Below are 25,363 nucleotides of genomic sequence, written 5' to 3'. Positions count from 1 at the left end.
CAGAAGTGTTATATATTTAGTAGTGGGCATCACAGCTTTGTAAAATCCTTACCACTTTTCACCAAGATATCCTGTTGATTGAAGTAAAGCAAGTGTTTCTGCAATGTCATATTCAGAGCTGTTTGCTTTCATCACAGTTTATATAAATGAAGCCTTGATATTAATGTGCGTACCTTTATAAATAATGATGTCATTCTCTCTGACGTATTGTAATACCTTGAAACACTGTGAATCATTCTTATAGCATTAATCAAATTTTGTATTCCATGTGCCATAGACACCTAAAATAAAGACATTTTAAAGAAAATGATGTGAGCTTCTCTCCCCTTACCAAGTTTCCTATTCACAACTTCTAAATTACATTTTTCTTCATGTCTATCAGTCTTAAAAAACATGTCACATCTTGCACAGAAGTCAGCGTTTGGTACTGCAGGCACTGCATGCTGAATAATCAGAGAGGGCAGTGCAGAATGGGGAAGAAAACTGGCAGCATGTGACCTCCAGAAGAAGAAAGAGGAGATCCCATATACCCCAAATGCAGATAGAGGTAAGAAACCATTTTCAGGCTCTCTGCACAGGTACTATGGTGGAGAATGGTTTGGAAGAGTTATCTGAGGGAAGGGATCAGAAGGCGACCCCATCAACTAGAAGGCATGGGATGCATTGTCCCAGGGATGGGGGTTCGATGATCACCACTCCCAAAAGGAGGAGATGCGTGATTGTGGTCGGGGACTCCCTTCTGAGGGGGATAGAGTCATCTGCCATCCAGACCGGGAAACTCAAGAAGTATGCTGCTTGCCTGAAGCTAGAATTCAGAATGTGAAGGGCTGTTTGCTGAAACTGATCAAGCTCTGGGACTGCTACCCCTTCTTACTTCTCCACATGGGCACCAATAATACTAACAAGAATGACCTTGAGTGGGTCACTGCACACTATGTGGCTTTGAGAAGAAGGATAAAGGAGTTTGAGGCGCAAGTCATGTTCTCATCCATCCTCCCTGTTTAAGGAAAAGGCCCAGGCGTTATGTTTAAAAGAAGCACCAGGATCTTTTTTCAGGGGAAAAGGCAATACACCGCGTCTATTGGAGCTACAACAATTAGCATATACATTCAATCACACACACACACACACACACACACACACACACACACTATCCCGCCAGTCAATGTTATAGTTACCAGTCCAGAGTCAGGAGCAACCTAGGGGCCAGCTAGGTTGATCGCAGGTAGGGAGGAGCCAGGTTCTGTCGGTCGCGACATGATGCTCTGGGGAAGTCTTGGCACGACCAACCCAAAGTTTAATGGCAAAGCACCCTATTTATATAGTGATCTTCCTTCATTGGGACCAATGAGTTTTGCACTGTCATGCTGTAATCAATCGCCGTTTGACGAGTGCTTGTTTTCTTAAATTGTTCTCCTTATTCTTTATCTTGTTCTTTCATCAGTCTCTCAGGGAGTTATCCCATGCTAGTTTTGATCAGAGCTTGTCCCCATTGATAGGTGCCTGCCTTCTCTTTTAGAGTCATCAATCTGCCCTCCTCTGACATATCAATGGGGTGTGTTGCAATCTCCTGGTGACTTTACGTCTGTCCTTGATTCCTCCCTAGAACATCTGGTCCAGTGATGTCCTTCACACTTACCTTCTAACACACACATTCCTCATTCACACACAAAACAGGATAGATTCATACAGAACATTTGAACAGGAACATCAAATTGCAATGCAGGAAAAAACAATCATTGCATTCTTTCACTTTTTTCAAAATGCTAATTTTTAACCTATAACAGAGTGGTGACCCTAAAGGTCTATTACTGCCTTGAAATCAACTTCAGACACAAGATTCTGGCTGATGCATCTTTACCAAAGACACAGTAGGCCATTCCTTTCTGCTTTCAGAAATGGTGGCTGGCAGAATATGGTCAAATCAATACATTTAATACATGCTACATTATTATTCTTTATCCTTCATTCTAATTTATTCAAAACACAAACATAAAATCCTTCTACTACATAGGTAGGAACCATCGAATTGTGGAAGTAAATGCATGGTTATGCAGGTGGTGTCAGAGAAAGGGCTTTGGATTCTTCGACCATGGGATGTTGTTCCAGGAAGAAGGATTGCTAGGAAGAGAGGGGATCCACCTGACGAAGAGAGGGAAGAGCATCTTCGCAGGCAGGCTTGCTAACCTAGTGAGGAGGGCTTTAAACTAAGTTCACCAGGGGATGGAGACCTAAGCCCTGAGATAAGTGAGGAAGTTGGATACCGGAAGGAAACACAAGGAGGAGGGTGCAACAGGGGAGACCTCCTGATTCATACTGAGAAAGCAGGGCAATCAGCTAGTTATCTTAGGTTTTTATTTTAACTGGTTTTTGAATATTACAGTTCTTGATATCTAATTTATGTCCATTTATTCTTTTGCATAGTGACTATCCGGATACATGGCAGAGGGGCATTGCTGGCACATGATGGCATATATCACATCAGTGGATGTGCAGGTGAACGAGCCCCTGATGGTGAGACTTATGAGGTTAGGTCCTATGATGGTGTCCCTTGAATAGATATGCGGACAGAGTTGGCAACAGGGTTTGTTGCAGGGATTAGTTCCTGGGTTAGTGTTTTTGTTGTGTGGTGTGTAGTTGCTGGTGAGTATTTGCTTCAGGTTGTGGGACTGTCTGTAAGCAAGGACTGGCCTGTCTCCCAAGGTCTGTGAGAGTGAGAGACCGTCTTTCAGGATAGGTTGTAGATCCTTGATGATGCACTGGAGAGGTTTTATTTGTGGACTATAGGTGATAGCTAATGACGTTCTATTACTTTCTTTGTTGGGTCTGTCCTTTAGTAGGTGACTTCTGAGTACTCTTCTGGATCTGTCAATCTGTTTCTTCACTTCACCAGGTACGTATTGTAGTTTTAAGAATGCTTGATAGAGATCCTGTAGGCGTTCGTCTCTGTCTGAGGGATTGAAGCAAATGCGGTTTTATCTTAGAACTTGACTGCAGACAATCGTTTGTGTGACGTGCTCTGGATGAAAGCTGGAGGCATGTAGGTAAGTAATTTTCCCTCAGTTGATATTCACCCCTTCTTGTCAACTGTTGAGAATAGGCCACTTCTACCTTGATTGACTTGGTCTTGTTAGCACTGACCCCCAACTTGGTAAGGCAACTCCCATCTTTTCACATGCTGTAATATATATACTGCTTACTGTATTTTTCACTCCACGCATCTGATGAAGTGGATTTTAGCCCATAAAAGCTTATGCCCAAATAAATTTGTTAGTCTCTAAGGTGCCACAAGGACTCCTCATTGTTTTTGCTGATACAGACTAACACGGCTACCATTCGGAAATCTACTCTACAACAGTGTAATGCGGTATACAAAACATCACACTACACAATTTAGGGTTAATGAGCTAATGTGGACTCAGGTGGCTCCACCCCACCACACCTATGAAAGATGTCGGACCTGGAGGAAAGAGCTCAAAAGGGGGAAAACCCAGCACATTTGGTGGCAGACCAAGGAGGAAAGCTGAGGAAACCTCCAGTCCTCAGCTCCTGGAGAGAAGGCTGACAAGGCAGGGGCTCCTCTGATGGCTGCTAATCACTAGCCTCTCCTTGAAAGAAGGGAGGGTCTGATCCTGATTCATTTTTTGAGGTGACTATTCCTCTATATTTGCCTGTGAACTTAGTTGGGGACTGCAGCTCAACAATAGCTCGCTGAAGGAAAAGAATCTTACCAGTCATGGGATAATTCATTTGTGTTAATTCCCCTTCTTCAGTTCACTGACAACACTGGAAGGGGTGGACTATCTGGGCTCAGCCCTCTGGCTGAACCCCTTCTGAGTGGACCTGGCATGGGAAAACACCCAGCCATCACAGATCAGAGGCCTGAGTGAGTGCTGGGGCTAAGCCCAGGGCCTAAGGGGCACCCTGGGGAAGAAACCCTGGTGACAATCTAAATCTCATGTTCACATGTACCTGTGAATTTGAAGGCAAGATACTTGGCACCACTTGGTGATTCCTTGTGGTGCAGAAGGAAGATTGCTCACTGTTAATCCTGTTTGCGGCAGTCCTCTTTTGTCCCATTCCATACAGCAACAGCCCTTAATAGTAACACTATGGCTCCACCAAACAGAAGGCAAAGATCTATCTATCATAGATAGTATATAAGCCCCAATACACCCACTTCCTCTCAGTGAAAACTTAAAAAGAAGGAAAACTGTAAGTTACTTAAAAGAACTGGGAGGAAGGAGGGATATCACATGAGAGAACAGAGAACTATGATAAACAGGATTAAGAGTGAGTAACTTTCTCTGGTTGTGCCTCCTTTTCCCATTCTCCCTGGTAACAGTCTTTATGGACATACATTGTTACCCCAAAGGATGGCTTGACTACTTGGCTTGGAAAAATCAAATAGTCAAACTGAGTCAGCAGCAACAGACAAAGCAAGTTGACAGTTTTGCAAATATAAAAGACAGATATTTTAAAGTTCCATGCCAAGATATTGTCATATCCTGAGACTATTAGCACTTGTGACATGATGAAGTTTCATTATTAGGCATATAAGAACAAAAAGTGAACTATGGTGAACTAATCAACTGTTGAAGACCTACGTTGCTATCACACGACCTTGAAGACAGGGAGCGGTAAGCTCCATTTTTCTGAAATCCTCCATGAAGTATTCTTTGCATAAGCTAAACCACTCTGATGTAAACAAGGTGAGGCTCTATCCAGATGCAGAGGGAAGATAAGGAGAAGTCCAACTGTATGGGTCCAGGTGTTCACCACTATCTATTTACATACGCTACTTCAGCTAGGGTGATAAACAAGACTGTGGGGTGCTGGAATACCAGTATATTTTTAAGACTACACATCTAAAAGGATCATCTGTCTCTGGGTCTAACACCAAGAAAAGTTATGGTTTTTTGTATTAGAAGATGGGGACCAAAATGGGAATATCATTTTGATACAATCAGATGAGTAGGAAAAGAAGCTCAGGACCATAGTAGCCAAAGTGTAGTAGCACCATTACATAACTGGTTTATGAAAGGCTAAGGGAGAGAAAGAAAATCTTTCAAGAAAGAATACCACAGAAGGAGGAGGAATCTTTGAAGAAAATAAAGATGAAAACAACCCTTCAGGATAAGGTTCACTCAGTCCATGAGCTGTAAGATCTACCGGATTGGAAAGGAAGAAACTGGAAAGGACCCTGCCAGGAAAAGCTGAGTCCTTACCACACTCTAGAAAAGAGCATACATACTCTGGATTAATGCCCAAATTCACCCCTCTTCCTAAATGTCTTCTTTTGTCACTTGAAATAAAAATACCAAACAAAGCTCAATTTAAACTTTCTCCTCCAGGCTAAATTGTTTCTAACAATTTCACAATAGAGCCTCTAATCCCAGACCTAGTTATCTCACCCAAGGAGACAATCCTACTTCTTTACATCCTGGGTAGAATCAACAAACTGCACATCACAATGAGTCAGCAGGAATTTATGAACATTTGCATTCCTCTTACACCTGGCTACAGAAGATAAGAGAGTTTGATAAAACTTGAAAAAGAAAGACCTTGCTATCTATGTTCCTAAATGCATTATTTCCTTATGCTCTCTGTCTCCCAATTGATTAGGTATCCACGATTCATAACTTAGTGATTGATTTTGTCCCTGAGCTAAATGAGAGTAGACACTGAAAGACCTGGGTAATGTTAACAGATGGGGATATGATGGCAAGTGTGTATCTTTTAGGTCCACTGAACAGAGGAGATGGGATGACCTGAAGTGTGGACCTGGGAGTTTCTATCTCAAATCATGGCTGGCAGAACTCTTTTGAAGTAGAGGACAAGAATGGGACAGAAACCCCTGCATCCGGCTTGTGTACTTCTCAAAATGGGAGAATCTGGGCAGATAACTCCTTGGCCAAAAGAAACTGGAATGTTCTGGGCCCAAGGGCCAAACAGTTAGACAAAACCTCCTCTAATAGTGGCATGGAAGAAATTGAATTTTATACATGGACTGACCAGCTTCCATGCCTGCTGTCTGAGGAAGAGGGAAACCTGACACGACAAACTGTATGAGAAAGAAGACTGGTTAGGATGCGAGCCGGCAACTTTGGATACTCAGGTTCAGTTCCCTACTCTGCTAAAAACTTCCTGCGTTACTTCAGACAAGCCAGTTTCCAATCTGTACAATGCAGATATTCCCCTACCTCACAGAGTATTATGAAGTGCTCAAATATGACAATAATGGGGGCTCTACAAATACCTTAGCTGACATATCCTCCCAACTAGAACAAAAAGGAATAAAGGCAGAGAGGCAAAGCTGTGAATTTCAATAAAATTGCTTAGGTGTCAGAATCTTATTCATAGACAGACTGACGGGACTGAATCAAACATGATGAATATATTTCTTTACTAGAAGGCTTGTGAATCCTCTAGAATCACTTGCTATTTCTTTTTTGTCCATGTTAACTGAAATGAGTGTTTCAGGCACAGAGGTTGTTTCTTCTTCTAAACACAGAACTCTGTTAGCTGCCTGTAAAGAGTTACTATGAGAAACAAGATTAACTAATCTGCAAAAGTAGAAAGAAATCTGGAATTCAATGGGAACAAAAAAGGTACTTTTCAAATTATATTCTTCTGATGATTACATTGTATGTGCTCATATATGAATTCTCCACCTCCCTCTTAAATACACCATCTTGGAACGTTTTCTGCCCCTATCTTGCTACTCTTAGGCAGCCTTAAAATATTTGTTAAAAAATGAACAAATATTTCATGTTGATGTTGCACCCCATAATGCTTTATGGGAATATGCTTATGAATGTATATATGACAAAACTGGAATATGTTTTATGCTACATATGCCATGTAACACATCTCTGTAAAGATTATGATCTACTGAATATATTCATCCTATTTGTATGCATGTATCATTTTGTATTCGAAGTTATGAATATTAGCTGTGTACTTGTTTGTTTTTAGTAGCCTTAGTAAGGCATTTGGTCAGCTTCTTTAGAAAGGAAATTTGCAAGTTAAGAGCCCAATCAAGAAACACTTAATGGACAATGGATCGTGGAAGCCTTCAATCCACAGAAGAAGTCTACCTGAGGATGTTTAAAGTAGCATGTGAACAATGGCTGCCAGCTGTAAAGTTCTGAGCCATGCATGGACATGTGACTTGCCCATGTGACTCCAAAACTCCACCTTGGAGCTGAATTCTGGATAGGAGAGAGAAGGGGGTCTCCACACACAAGAGAATCTATTTAAGCCCCTTGGAGGCCCCTCCATTTTGTCTTCAGCTGGCTCAAGAGATAGCCTCTCCACCCCCAAAGGATACCTGAAAGAAACTGGAACAAAGGATAGTAACCACTGGGGTATGAGTGATTGCTGGACCTAGACTAGAGGGAGGTTAGTCTGTAAAAGCTTACTGGAACATCTCTGAGGGAGAGATTTCATCGAAATCACTTTCTTACTGCATTAGGTTTAAACTTGCGTTTTTTATTTTATTTTACTTGGTAATTCACTTTGTTCTGTCTGTTATTAATTGGAACCACTTAAATCCTACCTTTTGTATTTAATAAAATCACGTTTTACTTATTATTTAACATATTTAGAGTATGTATTAATACCAGGTCGGGGGGGGGCGGCGGGGCGGGACAGCTGTGCATCTCTATCAGTGTTATGGAGGGCGAACAATTTATGAGTTTATCCTGTATAAGCTTTATACAGGGTAAAACAGATTTATTTGGGGTTTGGACCCCACTGGGAGCTGGGCATCTGAGTGTTAGAGACAGGAACACTTCTTAAGCTGTTTTCAGTTAAGCCTGCAGCTGCTGGGGGACATGGTTCAGACCTGGGTCTGGGTTTGTAACAGGTTAGCGTGTCTGGCTCAAACTGGCAAGGAAAACAGGTTAGAAATAGTCTCAGCACATCAGTTGGGAGATCCCAAGGGGTTTTCTGTGATCCAACCCATCACATCATGTATTAGAGAAACTGTGGTTTCTTGGATACAATTGTATGGTTATTGTTGGCACATGCTGAATTTAATTATATGATCTTTGTAGTGTACATAAATGTTTTCTGTTTTAGCTCCTTAAAAAGTATATACTATTCCAAGAAAGACAAAATGGACCTTCACAATTGTTAACAAAATACAAATTTAAAAAATGTTTGGACCCTATAGGAATTTAGACTTAATTTCTATGCAAAGGAACAGTAATTAATATTTCATTGCATCTAATCCAATAAATTAATGGTTTAAAAATAACAAGTTAGACAAAAATTTAGAAAAAATATATTTTCTGAAGTAGAACATCCCACAAAGAAGATTACTTCTATCCTAAAGTTTACTGTTTTTCTATGCATTCTGCATGACTATTTAAACTGTATACTGAGAATCACAAAAGGTATACTTACAAGATCATAGTTATAAAGCGGTTGACATACTTTTTCAAGTGTGTATAAATATCTCACATTATCTTTTGATTCATTTGCAGTATCTGTGATTCTGGCATCCAACTCTCGCCACATCTAGAGGGAAAAATACTACAAAAACTTCATCCATATCAATATATTATTGCCAATGTATAGATGTGCAGAATGTACACATTTGTAAAAAATGGTTATCTACATTTCCATAACTGTTGTTCTTCAAGATGTATTGCACATGTCCATGCAACTGTAGGTGGGTGTGTGTGCCCTGTGCACAGAAGTTGGAGTTTTTTTTCCCTCAGCAGTACCTGTTGGAGTGGCTCGAGTGCCCTCTCTTGCCGTGCACTATTGCGTGTTGATAGAAGAGAGTGGAGCCACTCCTGTCCTCTTCAGTTCCTTTGTATCAGACAGACTCCAATACGAGGGTAGGTTGGTTAGGTCCTGGAAAGGACACATGCAACACACCTCAAAGAACAACCGTTACAAAAAGGTAGGTAATTGTTTTTTCTTCTTCAAGTGATTGCACATGTCAATTCCACTGTAAGTGACTCAGAAGCAAACACACAGGGAGCTGGGTTCGGAATCTATCTTAACAGTTATTGCAAGACACCCCATCTGAAACTGGCATTGTCTCTGGACTGATGGGAATTGACATAATGAGGGGTCCTATAACGGTAGCCAGCCAGCCAGTCAGGCAGTGGCACAGACAGCTGCAGTAGCACAGGCACCAGCAAACAGAGCTGTAAACAGGGGACTTTGAGTGGGAGTTTGTAAAGGGAGTTTGGGGGGAAGAATAAGAGCCGGGAAAAGGAACAGACAGGCTAGTGAAGGGAGTGTGTGGTGTTCTGGCAGTGTTTTTGTGCTCGTTGGGGGTTTGTTTTGCTGTGGGTAGTGATGGTTTGGTTTGGTTTGTGTTTCCCCGACTAATACGACTTAGGTGAGAAGGCTATGACAGACACAGAGGCAGCAGTGGGAGTGACCCAAATAGTGGAAGACACAGTGAAGATGACTGGATGTAGAAGCTGTGGCATGTACATGATCCTGGAAGGGGTACCTGAAAAGAATTTCATCTGCATGAAGTGCCACCTGATAGAGTTGGCGGAAGAGACGATCCGAGGATTGGAGATGCAGGTGGAGACTCTGGTTGAGTTTAGAAGGGGGTTCGAGCAGATGATGGACCAAACACATGAGGAGGCTGAAGGGAAAAGCTCAGACTTGCAGATGGAAGCAAGACTGAAGAACTCTGAGGGGATACTGCTGGGTGAAGAAGGTGGACAGTGGAAGCATGTGACTAAGAGAACCAGGCAAAGGAAAGGACGGGCCAGTGAAGGAGAAATAGAGCTCAGGAACAGGTCTGCAGAGTTGGAAAATGAAGAAGGGGCACAGCAGGAGGTCACTGAAGGTGAGAGGAAGAGTAGAGCAGATAGTCCTACTGGAAGAAGGCAAAAGTCAATGGAGATAACCACACCAAATATGAGCCCCAGGAGGATACGGGATGGGTTGCAGAGGATTGCAAGGGACAATAGAAATCGAAAGGACTTGCGACCAGACGGAACAGGGGATAGACTGGAAAATTGCACCATCACCAGGAAAAGGCAGGTCTACGTGATTGGGGACTCATTACTGAGAAGAATAGACAGGCCTGTAACAAGAGCTGATCCAGAGAACAGAAGGATGTGCTGTCTGCCAGGTGCTAAGATAAAGGATATGGACCTGAGGCTGAAGAGGATCCCAGCAGGAGCGGGAAAGAATCCATTGATTGCCCTTCATGTGGGAACAAATGATATGGCTAGATTCTTGCTGGAATGTATCAAGGGAGACTATGCCAGGCTGGGGAAGATGCTTAAGAAAATCGAGGGTCAGATTATCTTTAGTGGGATTCTGCCTGTTCCTAGAGAAGGGCAACAAAGGTGTGACAAGATTATGATGCTCAACAAATGGCTCAGGCAGTGGTGCTATAAAGAGGGCTTTGGGATGTATGGCCACTGGGAAGCATTCATGGACAGAGGACTGTTCTCTCAGGATGGACTTCACCTTAGTAGGAAGGGAAACAGACTTCTAGGATGGAGGATGGCACAACTGATCAAGAGAGCTTTAAACTAGGAATTCAGGGGAGATGGTTGGGAGATGTCCAGGTAATCTCCACACCAGATTCTCTTTGAGAGGGAAGAAAACAAAGTAAGAAAGGATACAGCTGTGGGTTGGAGAATGGACATAAGGCAGAAAGGCAGTGTACATATCAATCTAATAGATAATATTGGCGGTAGAATATCTGTGACCAATCGGGTAAAGAATGTGAGCGAAGCCAAACAGCAAAAATTAAGATGCTTGTACACCAATGCGAGAAGCCTAGGTAACAAATGGAGGAACTAGACCTACTGGTGCAGGAAGTGAAACCAGATATTATAGGGATAACAGAAACATATAGTGGAATAGTAGTCATGACTGGAGTACAGGTATTGAAGGGTATGTGCTGTTTAGGAAATACAGAAATAAAGGCAAAGGTGGTGGAGTAGCATTTTATAACAATGATGAGGTAGACTGTAAAGAAATAAGAAGTGATGGAATGGATAAGACAGAGTCTGTCTGGGCAAAAATCACATTGGGGAAGAAAACTAGTAAAGCCTCTCCTACGATAGTGCTTGGGGTCTGCTATAGATCACCAGGATCCAATTTGGATATGGATAGAGACCTCTTTAATGTTTTTAAAGAAGTAAATAGTAATGGGAATTGTGTGATCATGGGAGACTTTAACTTCCCAGATATAGACTGGAGGACAAGAGCTAGTAATAATAATAGGGCTCAGATTTTCCTGGATACGATAGCTGATGGATTCCTTCATCAAGTAGTTGCTGAACCGACAAGACGGGATGCCATTTTAGATTTGGTTTTCGTGAGCAGTGAGGACGAACTTGGTTTGAGCGATCATGATCTAATTCAGTTCAAACTAAATGGAAGGATAAACAAAAATAGATCTATGACTAGGGGTTCTGATTTCAAAAAGGCTAACTTTAAAAAATTAAGGAAATTAGTTAGGGAAGTGGATTGGACTGAAAAACTTGTGGCCCTAAAGGCGGAGGAGGCCTGGAATTACTTCAAGTCAAAGTTACAAAAACTATCAGAAGCCTATATCCCAAGAAAGGGGGAAAAAATTCATAGGCAGGAGTTGTAGACCAAGCTGGATGAGCAAGCATCTCAGAGAAGTGATTAAGAAAACGCAGAAAGCCTACAAGGAGTGGAAGATGGGAGGGATTAGCAAGGAAAGCTACCTTACTGAGGTCAGAACACGTAGGGATAAAGTGAGAAAGGCCAAAAGCCATGTAAAGTTGCACATTGCAAAGAGAATTAAAAGCAATAGTAAAAGGTTCTACAGTTGTATAAATAAGAAGAAAACAAAGAAAGAAGTGGGACCGCTTAACACTGAGGATGGAGTGGAGGTTAAGGATAATCTGGGAATGGCTCAATATCTAAACAAATACTTTGCCTCAGTCTTTAAGGAGGCTAATTAGGAGCTTGGGGATAATGGTAGGATGAGAAATGGGAATGAGGATATGGAGGTAGATATTACCACATCTGAGGTAGAAGCCAAACTTGAACAGCTTAATGGGACTAAATCGGGGGGCCCAGATAATCTTCATCCAAGAATATTAAAGGAACTGGCACATGAAATTGCAAGCCCATTAGCAAGAATTTTTAATCAATCTGTAAACTCAGGGGTTGTACTGTATGACTGGAGAATTGGTAACATAGTTCCTATTTTTAAGAAAGGTAAAAAAAACGATCTGGGTAAATACAGGCCTGTTAGTTTGACATCTGTAGTATGCAAGGTCTTGGAAAAAAATTTGAAGGAAAAAGTAGTTAAGGACATTGAAGTCAATGGTAAATGGGACAAAATACAGCATGGTTTTACAAAAGTTAGATCGTGCCAAACCAAGCTGATCTCATTCTTTGAGCAAGTAACAGATTTTTTAGACAAAGGAAATGCAGTGGATCTAATTTACCTCGATTTCAGTAAGGCATTTGTTACGGTTCCACATGGAGAATTATTAGCTAAATTGGAAAAGATGGGGATCAATATGAAAACTGAAAGGTGGATAAGGAACTGGTTAAAGGGGAGACTACAATGGGTCACACTGAAAGGTGAACTGTCAGGCTGGAAGGAGGTTACTAGTGGAGTTCCTCAGGGATCAGTTTTGGGACCAGTCTTATTTAACCTTTTTATTACTGACCTCCGCACAAAAAGTGGGAATGTGCTAATAAAGTTTGCAGATGACACAAAGCTGGGAGGTATTGCCAATACAGAGAAGGACCGGGATATCATACAGGAAGATCTGGATGACCTTGTAAACTGGAGTAATAGTAATAGGATGAAATTTAATAGTGAAAAGTGCATTTGGGGATTAATAACAAGAATTTCTGTTTAAATTGGGTATGCATTGCTTGGAAGTAACAGAGGAGGAGAAAGACCTCAAAGTATTGGTTGATCATAGGGTGACTATGAGCCGCCAATGTGATATGGCCGTGAAAAAAGCTAATGAGGTCTTGGGATGCATCAGGCAAGGTATTTCCAGTAGAGATAAGGAGGTATTAGTACCGTTATACAAGACACTGGTGAGATCTCATCTGGAATATTGTGTGCAGTTCTGGTCTCCCATGTTTACGAAGGATGAATTCAAACTGGAACAGGTATAGAGAAGGGCTACTAGGATGATCCGAGGAATGGAAAACCTGTCTTATGAAAGGAGACTCAAAGAGCTTGGCTTGTTTAGCCTAACTAAAAGAAAGCTGAGAGGAGATATGATTGCTATCTATAAATATATCAGAGGGATAAATACCACGGAGGGAGAAGAATTATTTAAACTCAGTACCAATGTGGACACAAGAACAAATGGATATAAACTGGCCATCAGGAAGTTTAGACTTGAAATTAGATGAAAGTTTCTAACCATCAGAGGAGTGAAGCTCTGGAACAGCCTTCCAAGGGAAGCAGTGGGGGCAAAAGACATATCTGGTTTCAAGACAAACCTTGGTAAGTTTATGGAGGAGATGATATGATGGGATCGCCTACTTTTGGCAATTAATTGATCTTCGAGTATTAGCAATAGACATGCCCAGTGGCCTGTGATGGGACATTAGATGGGGTGGGATCTGAGTTACTACAGAGAATTCTTTCCTGGGTGTCTGGCTAGTGAGTCTTGCCCACATGCTCAGGGTTTAGCTGATCGCCATATTTGGGATCGGGAAGGAATTTTCCGCCTTTCTCTGCAGCGTGGGGCACGGGTCACTTGCTGGAGGATTCTCTGCATCTTGAAACCACGATTTGAGGAATTCAGTAGCTCAGACATAAGTTAGGGGTTTGTTACAGGAGTTGGTGGGTGAGATTCTGTGGCCTACCTTGTGCAGGAGGTCAGACTAGACGATCATAATGGTCCCGTCTGATATTAAAGTCTATGATTCTATGAAAGTGTGGAGTGATGACCATGCACAAGAGATCCAGGATGAGATTATCTGAATGGAAACTGGAGGGCCCCTACCTCTCTCTGCAACTGCTAAAAAGAGTTGTGTAGAGGATCTGTAGAGATTTAGCATGTTCCAGGTAGAAACTTAAAGCCCTTCTTACATCCAAGAAGTGAAGCTTTTCCTCATCTCTAAGTGTATGGAGTTTCAGAAAAAATGTGGGTACATAGATTGCTTGTTTAACACAAAAATTAGAGACTACTTTTGTAAGAAATGTCAGGTGAAGGCAGAGATAAACTTTATTTTTATGGAAAACTGTATATGGGGGGTTCTGACACCTGAACTCTCAACTAACTCACCCTTCTGGCTGAGGTAATTGCCACCAGAAATGCCATCTTCACAGAGAAGAAAGTAAGTTACAAGGGGTTTGAAGGGAGGTACCATCAATTCTGTTAGGACTAAAATCAGATCCCAAGGGGGGATGGGGTCTCGTATTTGAGGGTACAATTTGGCCATACCCTTTAGGAATCAGGTGATGCTGGCATTGGAGAAAAGGGATCTATTATCCACCCAGACGTGAAAGGCTGAAATAGCTGCCAGATGCACCCTGATTGAGTTAATAGCCAAACTTTTTTTTAGACCTGGAAGATAGTCCATTACGAGGTGCAGAATGCTTACTCTGGAGATTCATCTTTCCTACAAGACCAAATGGAGACGCACTTCCACTTAGTGAGGGCAGTGTTTCTAGCTTAGAGTTTTCTGTTATTCAGAAGCACTTTTTGTACATCCTTCAAGCAGGATGTGCAAAGGGTATCAGCCATGAAGCATCCACAGTGTTAGACACCTTGGAGGTTGGGATGAAGCAGATGCCCCTGGTTGCAGGAGATTATGTCTGGATCTAATGGGAGAGACAGAGGCTCAATCGACAAGGTTAGTAGGATCAAGTACAAGTGGTGAGGAGGCCACACTAGTACTATAAGGATGTAGCTAGCATGGTCTCATTTTATTTTGAATAAGACTCTGAGCAGTAAAGAAATCAGAGGGAAGGCTTGCAGGAGGTAATTCTTCCAGGACATGAGAAAAACATCTGTCAGTGAGCCTGGGCTGAGCCCTCCCCGGGAACAGAATTGATGGCATTTTCTTTTTGAAAACCGTTTTTGAAAACGCTTGGGTGGATTATACAAAAATCTGCTTCCTGGAAGAGTTGATTTAACCGTGTTCCTCATTGTCTGTTTATGGAAAACGTGGTCACTGAATTATGTGTCAGAATTGATCAATTTTTCCCACTATGTGGGAAAGGAAGGCCAAGCAGGCTAGACATAGCACTTTTAGCTTCCTGACATTTATGTTAGACATAAACAATCCAGACAGCTGCAGCGGCACAGGAGCTAGCAAACAGAGCTCTAAACAGGGGAGTTTGAGTGGGAGTTCTGTTGGAGGAGAAGGTAGTTGTACTTGGTTTTGTATTTTTAGTATTTGTGTGTGTGTGTAGGGGTTTTGTGCTGGGAGAGCAGCTGAGCCTGATTAGGGGGTGGGGCTTTGTGCTGGGAGAGCAGCTGAGCCCTGCTTAGGGGGTGGGGCTTCTGACTAGGGGCCCTATAAAGGTAGCCAGCCAGTCAGGCAGCGGCACAGGAGCTAGCAAACAGAGCTCTAAACAGGGGAGTTTGAGTGGGAGTTTGCAAGGGGAGTTTGGATTGTGGTGCTTGTTTGGAGTTCGCTTTTGCTGGGGGGGTGTGGTCTTTTTGGTGTGGCTTGTGTTTCCCAGATTAACAGGATTTAGGTGGGAAGGAGATGACAGATACAGAGGCAGCTGTGGGAGTGACTCCTGTAGTGAAAGACACATTGAGGATGACTGGATGTGGAAGCTGTGGTATGTACATGATCCTGGAGGGGGGAACCGGTAAGAGTTTTTTCTGCATGAAATGTCGTCTGATAGAGCTGATGGAGGAAAAGATCCGAGGTTTGGAGATGCAGGTGGAAAGTCTGGTTGAGTTTAGGAAGGTGTTTGAGCAGATGATGGAGCAGAGATATGAGGTATCTGAAGGGAAAAGCTCAGACTCACAGATGGAAGCAGGGCTGGGGAATTTTGAGGAGAGACTGGGTGAGGAAAGTGGTCAGTGGAAACATGTGACTCAAAGAATCAGGCAGAGAAAAAGACGGGCTAGTGAAAGAGAAATAGAGCTTAGGAACAGGTTTGCAGAGTTGGAAAATGAAGAAGGGGCTCAGCAGGTACTTCTTGAAGGTGGAAGGGTAAGGAAGAAGAGAAGAGAGGCTAGTCCTATAGGAAAAGGGAAAGAGTCAAGGGAGACTACAACAAATATGAGCCCCAGGAGGATACAGGATGGGTTGAAGAGGATTGTAAGGGAAAATAGGAATGGAAAGAACTTGCAGCCAGAGGGAACAGGGGAGAGACTGGAGAATAGCACTGTCACCAGGAAAAGGCAGGTCTATGTGATCGGGGACTCTTTATTGAGAAGAATAGACAGGCCTGTAACTAGACCTGATCCTGAGAATAGAAGGGTGTGCTGTCTTCCGGGTGCTAAGATACGGGATGTAGACCTAAGGTTGAAAAGGATCCTAAAGGGAGTGGGAAAGAATCCCCTAATTATCCTTCATGTGGGAACAAATGATACAGCCAGATTCTCACTGGAAAGTATCAAGGGAGACTATGCTAGGCTGGGGAAGACACTTAAGGAAATTGAGGCTCAGGTGATCTTTAGCGGGATCCTTCCTGTTCCTAGAGAAGGGCAACAAAGGTGTGACAAGATTATGACTGTCAACAGATGGCTTAGGCAGTGGTGCTATAAGGAGGGGTTTGGGATGTATGGCCACTGGGAGGCATTCACGGACAGAGGTCAGTTCTCTCGGGATGGACTTCATCTGAGTAGGGAAGGAAATAGACTTCTAGGATCGAGGCTGGCACAACTGATAAAGAGAGCTTTAAACTAGGAATTGGGGGGAGATGGATGGGAGATGTCCAGAAAATCTCCACGCCACATTTTAGCATTGAGAGGGAAGAAGATGAAGTAAGAAAGGATACAGCCATGGGTAGGAGAATGTATATAAGGAGCGAGGGCGGTGTAGATACTAGTCTAATAGGTTATACTGGCTGTAGAATGACTGCCTAATAGGGTACAAAATGTGAATGAGTCCAAACAGCAAAAATTAAGATGTTTGTACACCAATGTGAGGAGTCTAGATAACAAAATGGAGGAACTAGAGCTACTGGTGCTGGAAATGAAACCAGATATTATAGGGATAACAGAAACATGGTGGAATAGTAGTCATGACTGGACTACAGGTATTGAAGGGTATGTGCTGTTTAGGAAAGACAGAAACAAAGGTAAAGGGGGTGGAGTAGCATTGTATATCAATGAGGTAGAATGTAAAGAAATAAGAAGCGATGCAATGGATAAGACAGAGTCCGTCTGGGCAAAAATTACATTGGGGAAGAAAACTAGTAAAGCCTCTCCTACGATAGTGCTTGGGGTGTGCTATAGACCTCCGGGATCTAATTTGGATATGGATAGAGCCCTTTTTAATGTCTTTAATCAAGTAAATACTAATGGAAACTGCGTGATCATGGGAGACTTTAACTTCCCAGATATAGACTGGAGGACCAGTGCTAGTAATAATAATAGGGCTCAGATTTTCCTAGATTCAATAGCTGATAGATTCCTTCATCAAGTAGTTGCTGAACCGACTAGAGGGGATGCCATTTTAGATTTAATTTTGGTGAGTAGCGAGGACCTCATAGAAGAAATGGTTGTAGGGGACAATCTTGGCTCTAGTGATCATGAGCTAATTCAGTTCAAACTAAATGGAAGGATTAACAAAAATAAATCTGCAACTAGGGTTTTTGATTTCAAAAGGGCTGACTTTCAAAAATTAAGGAAATTAGTTAGGGAAGTGGATTGGACTGAAGAACTTATGGATCTAAAAGTAGAGGAGGCCTGGGATTACTTTAAATCAAAACTGCAGAAGCTATCGGAAGCCTGTATCCCAAGAAAGGGGAAAAAATTCATAGGAAGGAGTTGTAGACCAAGCTGGATGAGCAAGCATCTTAGAGAGGTGATTATGAAGAAGCAGAAAGCATACAGGGAGTGGAAGATGGGAGGGATCAGCAAGGAAAGCTACCTAATTGAGGTCAGAAGATGTAGGGATAAAGTGAGAGAGGCTAAAAGTCGAGTAGAGTTGGACCTTGCAAAGGGAATTAAAACCAATAGTAAAAGGTTCTATAGCCATATAAATAAGAAGAAAACTATGAAGGAAGAAGTGGGGCCGCTTAACACTGAGGATGGAGCGGAGGTTAAAGATAATCTAGGCATGGCCCAATATCTAAACAAATACTTTGCCTCAGTCTTTAATAAGGCTAAAGAGGATCTTGGGGATAATGGTAGCATGACAAATGGGAAGGAGGATATAGAGGTAGATATTACCATATCAGAGGTAGAAGCGAAACTGAAACAGCTTAATGGGACTAAATCGTGAAGTTTTGGAATAGCCTTCCAAGGGAAGCGGTGGGGGCAAAAGATCTATCTGGTTTTAAGATTCTACTCGATAAGTTTATGGAGGAGATGGTATGATGGGATAATGGGATTTTGGTAAGTAATTGATCTTTAAATATTCAGGGTAAATAGGCCAAATCCCCTGAGATGGGATATTAGATGGATGGGATCTGATTTACTATAGAAAATTCTTTCCTGGGTATCTGGCTAGTGAATCTTGCCCATGTGCTCAGGGTTTAGCTGATTGCCATATTTGGGGTCGGGAAGGAATTTTCCTCCAGGGCAGATTGGAGAGGCCCTGGAGGTTTTTTTGCCTTCCTCTGTAGCATGGGGCATGGTTGACTGGAGGGAGGCTTCTCTGCTCCTTGAAGTTTTGAACCATGATTTAAGGACTTCAATAGCTCAGACATGGGTGAGGTTTTTCATAGGAGTGGGTGGGTGACATTCTGTGGCCTGCGCTGTGCAGGAGGTCGGACTAGATGATCAGAATGGTCCCTTCTGACCTTAGTATCTATGAATCTATGTGAGAATCTAGATACCTACATGACCAAAGATCTTGCATCTGTAGGGACCCCATATGAGCTCCCCAACCCAGAAAAGACACATCTGTGACCACCAGGAGGGTTTTCAGGATTTGTCTTGATCTTTTAGGAAACCCAGAGTACAGAATGTGGATAGGACAGTGGACAGGCTACACAGGACTTCAGCCTTAGACCAATCTCTGATCCACCAGTCCTCCAAGTACAGAAACACATGGACACCTAATTTTCGAAGACAGGCCGCCGCCACCACCACCATGCACTTTGTGAACATCATAGGAGCATCTGGCAGACTGAACAGGAGCACTGTGAACTGATAATGGCAACCATTCACAACTTAGGGAAACAGGAAGCAGCTTGAATAGAAGCCTATTACCCTGAGTGTTACCTACCAGCTCTGTGTTCTTGGGGAACCAGTGTGCAGTACCCAGCCTGTCTGACTCATGAAAGGACCCACCTCGCCCGCCTCTGTTTGAACCAAAACCAATCAGAAGAAAGACTTACAAAAAGCTATGAAAAGGCAGTGGGAGACACACCTAAACCCTTGGGATAAGGACAACAGAATTAAGGAAACTCCCCTAACCTCAATTGCATTGCACACCAAGCTCAGTAGTTATCAGACCAATTCTAGTAATAAATCCTTTATTGGTAACCAAAATAGTGAAGCTCCCTAATTGCATTATGAGCTCCCTCCAAGGAACACTGCCCAAAGCCAGGAATGATCAGCTCCCATGTCTAGCCTGAACAAAACAACTTTGGTATACTCCATTGTTTACACATAAACTAATCTAGTGTTCTCCCTTGAACCATTGTTGTTTCTCTACAAAAAACACTATCCATGCTCAAGTAAGTGTTCTGATGCCTGGATCCAAAATCTGAATCAGTTCCATTGCAGCTTCATCTTCTCCTGACTGATTATGCTGGGGGCTCTGCCTGTCTCCAGCACTCCAGACCCTCAGCTACCACCACCTCTCTCTAAGTATAGCCTTCTGCCCTGACTTATGTGATCAGCTTGGAGGTTCTGTTCGACCCAGCCTACTGAGTCCAGGGACATCTAAGGGGTCAGCTTGGAAGTGCTGATTAACCCGGTCCTCTCAGACGCGCTCTGTTAATATGCGTGTGTGTGTGAGTCTGATTCTGGGGCTGGAAGAACCTAGCCTGGGGACCCTAGGTCCTGCAGGATAGCTCCATTGGGAGGGAACTTGCAGCAGGGAGAAGCAGAGCTCCATATGAGAACACAAATGACACAAGCAGTACATTGATAAACGTACAGAACGCCCCTCCTCCCTGAAGAGTAACCCTAATAATTGAGCATACCCCAAAGTAAAGGGCAAAGCTGGTAACATGAGGCACAACGGAACATCCTCTATGGCCTCTGCCTGAAGAAAAGATTGCATCTCCCACTGCAGGGCAATCTCATGAGAGTGGTTCCTGATGAAGACACAGGGAAGGGAGGGTGGAGAAATAAACTGGATGGCATATCCCCATTCCACCATGCTTATGATCCACTGATCTGATGTTATGTAGGACCGAGCACTTAGGAAGAGGGATAAGTGAATGGTAAATAAAAGATGGAGAACAGAAGAAACTAAAGTAGGTGGTACACTATCCTCAACTATCCCTTCAAAATGTATTTTTGGAAGTGAGGGTTGGATGGGATGAGCCCACTGATGCTGAAGAGGATGGCAGTGAAGGGAGACTCCTATAACTCCTGCCCTTTTCCCCTGGCGGATCTTGGAATTGAGAAGCTAAATTTTGGTGTCTGAATGGCTGCTGTGTATGAAATTGCTTTTTTTTTATTGCTGAATGTTTAGATTCCAAGCAATTTGAGTTTCTCTCTGGAATCTATGAGGCTATGAAGCCTGTCTGAAACAAAGAGAAGGGCTTTCAAAAGGGAGGTCTTGGACAATCTGTTGGACCTCTTAGGGTAACCCAGAAAACTGTAACCATAAACACCTTCTCATACGAATGGCTGATACCATGGTTCAAGCAGCTAAATCTGTGCTATCCAAACTGTTTTGAAGGGCAGTCGTGGTGACCAACTTACCCTCTTCAGTCTTACTAAAAACTGTTGTCTACAGTCCTCTCGTAACTTGTTGTAGAATTTTTTAATGCTCTCTGTGACAAAGTTCCTCCTCTGCCTTGGTGGGTCCTGCGCTTATTGGCAGATTTGCTTGCCTCAGAGGTTCACGGCAGCCCTCAGTTTGGCCACTTTTGCTAGTGGCTCAAACCTGCCATTCACTCAGCTAACCTCCTCATTGGCCAGCCTGGGAAAAAGGAAGGAGAACAATCCCCGCAGTCTCTGCTGATCCACCATGTGGGTCGAGGAACAGCCCAGAGACCTTCCCCTCTGGTGGAACCCACAGTCCAGATCATCTCCTCCCGTGTCTGATCAGGAGTTGGCAGGTTTGGGGGGAACCCGGGCCCGCCCTCTACTCCCGTTTCCAGCCCACGGCCCTGTGGACTGCAGCTGTCTAGAGTGCCTCCTGGAACAGCTGCGTGACAGCTACAACTCCCTGGGCTACTTCCCCATGGCCTCCTCCCAACACCTTCTTTATCCTCACCACAGGATCCTCCTCCTGGTGTCTGATAATGCTTGTACTCTTCAGTCCTCCAGCAGTACACCATCTCACTCTCAGCTCCTAGTGCCTCTTGCTCCCAGCTCTTCATACACATGCCACAAACTGAAGTGAGGTCCTTTTTAACTCAGGTGCCCTGATTAGCCAGCCTGTCCTAATTGATTCTAGCAGTTTTTTAATTGGCTCCAGGTGTCCTAATTAGGCTGCCTGAATTTGTTCCAGCAAGTTCCTTCTTGTTCTGGAACTGCCCCGGTTACCTTACCCAGGGAAAATGGACTTGCTTAATCTGGGACTAATATATCTCCCTTCTAACACTCTCCTGTAGCCATCTGGCCTGACCCTGTCACATCTCCCAAAGGGTGAAGTCATATCTACTCAGGCGTGTCTGCTAGTTTGCAATCATGAGTTGCACACTTTCTGAAGAACAAAGCTTGCAACCAAACATATCCAGCCTAATAGGTTCATAGACATTAAGGCCAGAAGGGACCATCATGATCATCCAGTCACACCTCCTGCACATCGCAGGCCACAGAACCTCACCCAACTACTCCTGTAATAGACCAATAACTTTTGGTTGAGTAACTGAAGTCCTCAAACCATGATGTAAAGACTTCAAATTACAGAGAATCATCATTTACTCTAATTTAAGACAGCAAGTGACCTATGCTCCATGTTGCAGAGAAAGGCAAAAAAAACCCACAATGCCTCTGCCAATGTGACCTGCATCGCATTGGCATTCATGGCTGCATCACATTGGCAGCTCATAGTCATCCTAAGATCAACCAATTCACCCAGGTCCTTCTCCTTCTCTGTCACTTCCAAATAATAAGTCCCAGGTTATTGCTGTTAGTCCCTAAGTGCATAGACCTTGCACTTTGAATGCTTAAATTTCATCCCATTTCTATCACTCCCATTTTCAAGATCATCCAAATATTCTTATATGATATTCCGATCCTCCTCCTTATTGGCAAAACCACCCAACTTTGTGTCATCCACAAATTTTATTAGCACATTCCCAATTTTAGTCTCAAGGTCATCAGTGAAAATGTTTATTAAGACTGGTCCCAAGACCGATCCCTGAAGAACTCCATTAGTAACCACCCTCCAGCCTGACAGTTCACCTTTCAGTGTGATCCCTTGTAGTCTTCCATTTAACCAGTTCCTTATCCACCTTTCCATTCTCATATTATCCCCATCTTCTCCAACTTAATAATTCCCCTGGTGTAACTGTATCAAATGCTTTACTGAAATCCAGGCAGATTAGATCTACTGCCTTTCCTTTGCCTAAAAAAATCAGTTATCTTCTCAAGGAAAGAGATCAGCTTGGTTGGGCACGATCTACCTTTTGTATAACAATATTGTGTTTTATCCCAATAACCATTTACCTCTATGTCCCTAACTACTTTCTTTCTCTTTCAAAATTTGTTCCAAGATCTTACATACAACTGAGGCCAGTAGTTTCCCAGATAATTTTTCTCCTTTCTTAAAAATAGGTACTATATTAGTAATTCTCCAGTCATAGAGTACAACCCCCGAATTTATGGATTTATTAAAAATCCTTGCTTTTGTCCCTGAAATTTCACGTACTAACTCCTTTAATATTCTTGAATAGAGATTATCCAGGGCCCCCAATTTGTTTGAATTTGGCTTCCATCACAGATATGTTAATTTCTACTCTCATATCCTTGTTTCCATTAGCCCTCCTGCCACTAATCCTAAAATCCTCATTATCCTTATTAAAAACTGAGGCAAAGTATTTGTTTAGGTATTGGGCCATGCCTGAATTATCTTTGATCTCCACTCCATCCTCAGTGCCTGCGGTCCCACTTTTTCTTTTCTTTTCTTTTCATTAATATGGCTAAAAACACCTTTTACTATTGGTTTTAATTTCCTTTACAAGGTCCAACTATGGTTGGCTTTTGGCAGTTCTCACTTTTTCCTTACACTTTCTGACATCCAAGAGGTAGCTTTCTTTGCTGATCCAACCCACTTTCAATTCCTTATAGGCTTTCAGGTGTCTCTTAATAACCTGTTTTAGATGCTTGTTCATCCAGTTTGGTTTGCAACCCTTCTCTATGCATTTTTCCTCTTGCTTGGGATGCAGGATCAAGATAGTTTCTGCAACTTGACAAAGTAATTCCAAGCCTCCTCATATTCAGATCCTTGAATTCTTCAGTCCAGTCCACTTCCCTAACTAATTCCCTTAAATTATTTAAAGTTTACAGTCCTTGATTTCAAAAGGGTAGAGACAGAACTCTTTATTTATCCTTCCATTTAGTTTAAACTGAATTAATTCATGATCACTCAAAACACGGTTGCCCTCTACAACCAATTATTCTATGAGATACTCACCACTTATCAATTCTAAATCTAAAATGGCATCAACTCTTGTTGGTTCGGTGACTATTTGGTGAAGAAATCTGTCAGCTATCACATCCAGGAATATCTGGGCCCAACCATTATTAGTAGTACTTGTCTTCCAATCTATATCTGGGAAATTTAAGTCTCTCATAATCACACAATTCCTGGTAGTATTTATATAATCAAAAAATATTAAAGAGATGGCTATCCATAGCCAAATTGGAACATGGGGTTCTGTATCATATCCCAGACACTACTCTAGTGGATCCTCTGTTACCTTTCTTCCCCAAAGTGATTTTGGTCCAAATAGATTCCATTTTATCGATTCCATCACTTCTAATTTATTTACACTCTACTTCATCATTAATATACAATGCTACTCCTCTACCGTTGCCTTGATTTCTATCTTTCCTGAACAGCACTTGCCCTTCAATATTTGTAGTCAGTTATGACTACTATTCCACCATGTTTGTGTTATCCCTCTAATATCTGGTTTCATTTCCTGCACCAATAGCTCTAATTCCTCCACTTTGTTACCCAGGCTCCTTGCATTAGTATACAGACATCTTGCTTATTTCTGCTTGGCTTCACCCAGATTCTTGCCCAATTAGGTACAGCCATTTTACTGCCAGTATCACCTATCTGGATCTTGTGTCATTGGTATTGTCATTATTTTTCATCTTGATTTCCATTCTCCTACCCTCTGTTGTTCCTTTCTCCATTGCTGTCTCCTCTATTACTTGATTTTCCTTCCACTCAATGTTAGAATAAGGTGTGACAATTACATGAGCATCTCCCACTTGTCTCTCCCAAATTCCTAGTTTAAAGCTCTTTTAATTAGTTGTGTCAACCTCCATTCCAGAAGTCTATTTCCTTCTCTACTCAGGTGGATTCCGTCAGATGAGAACAGTCCTCTGTCCATGAATGCCTCCCAGTGGCCAAACATTCCAAAGCCCTCCTTATAGCACCATTGCCTGAGCCATCTGTTGATCATCATAATCTTCTCACCTTCACTCTCCTCCTCTAGGGACAGGTCACCAGATCCACTAAAGGTCACCAGAGCCTCCATTTCTTTAAGCATCTTCCCCAGCCAAGAATAGTCTCCCTTGATGCATTCCAGCAAGAATATAGCACTATCATTTGTTCCCACGTGAAGGACAATCAGTGGATTGTTTCCTGCCTCTGCTAGAGAGCCTCTTCAGATTCAGGTCCACATACTCCATCTTAGCTTCTGGCAGACAGTACATCCTCCTGTAGTTCTCTGGATCAGCTATGGTGACAAACATGTCTGTTCTTCTTATAGGGAGTTCCCAGTCATGTAGACCTGCACCTTGCTGTTGTTGGTACAATTCTCCAGCCTTTATCCTTCTGTTCTTTCTGGATGTAAGTCCTCTTGTCTTTTGTTTTCACTTGCAATCTTCTGCGAGTTATCTTCTAACATCCTGGGGTTCTAAACTCTGGCTACCTCGATTTACTCTTCTCCTCTTCCTGT

The 25,363-nt window shown here is 42.7% G+C and overlaps 1 protein-coding gene across 1 annotated transcript in view; it reads right to left on the bottom strand.

The window, feature by feature from the left end:
- Window positions 1–25,363, bottom strand: part of DNAH8 (dynein axonemal heavy chain 8) — a 617,537-nt gene that overhangs the window by 516,979 nt on the left and 75,195 nt on the right. The window contains exons 9-10 of the mRNA XM_043511607.1: window positions 8,413–8,526; window positions 174–281 (exon numbers count right to left, since the gene is read on the bottom strand). Of these exons, the coding sequence (XP_043367542.1) occupies window positions 174–281; window positions 8,413–8,526 (222 nt within the window). The remainder of the gene's footprint in view (window positions 1–173; window positions 282–8,412; window positions 8,527–25,363) is intronic.

This window comes from Dermochelys coriacea, chromosome 3, assembly GCF_009764565.3.
Source record: "Dermochelys coriacea isolate rDerCor1 chromosome 3, rDerCor1.pri.v4, whole genome shotgun sequence".
Classification (NCBI taxonomy): Eukaryota; Metazoa; Chordata; order Testudines; family Dermochelyidae; genus Dermochelys; species Dermochelys coriacea.
Note: the sequence above shows the minus strand (reverse complement) of the source record. Positions and strands in the feature narration are given on the sequence as shown.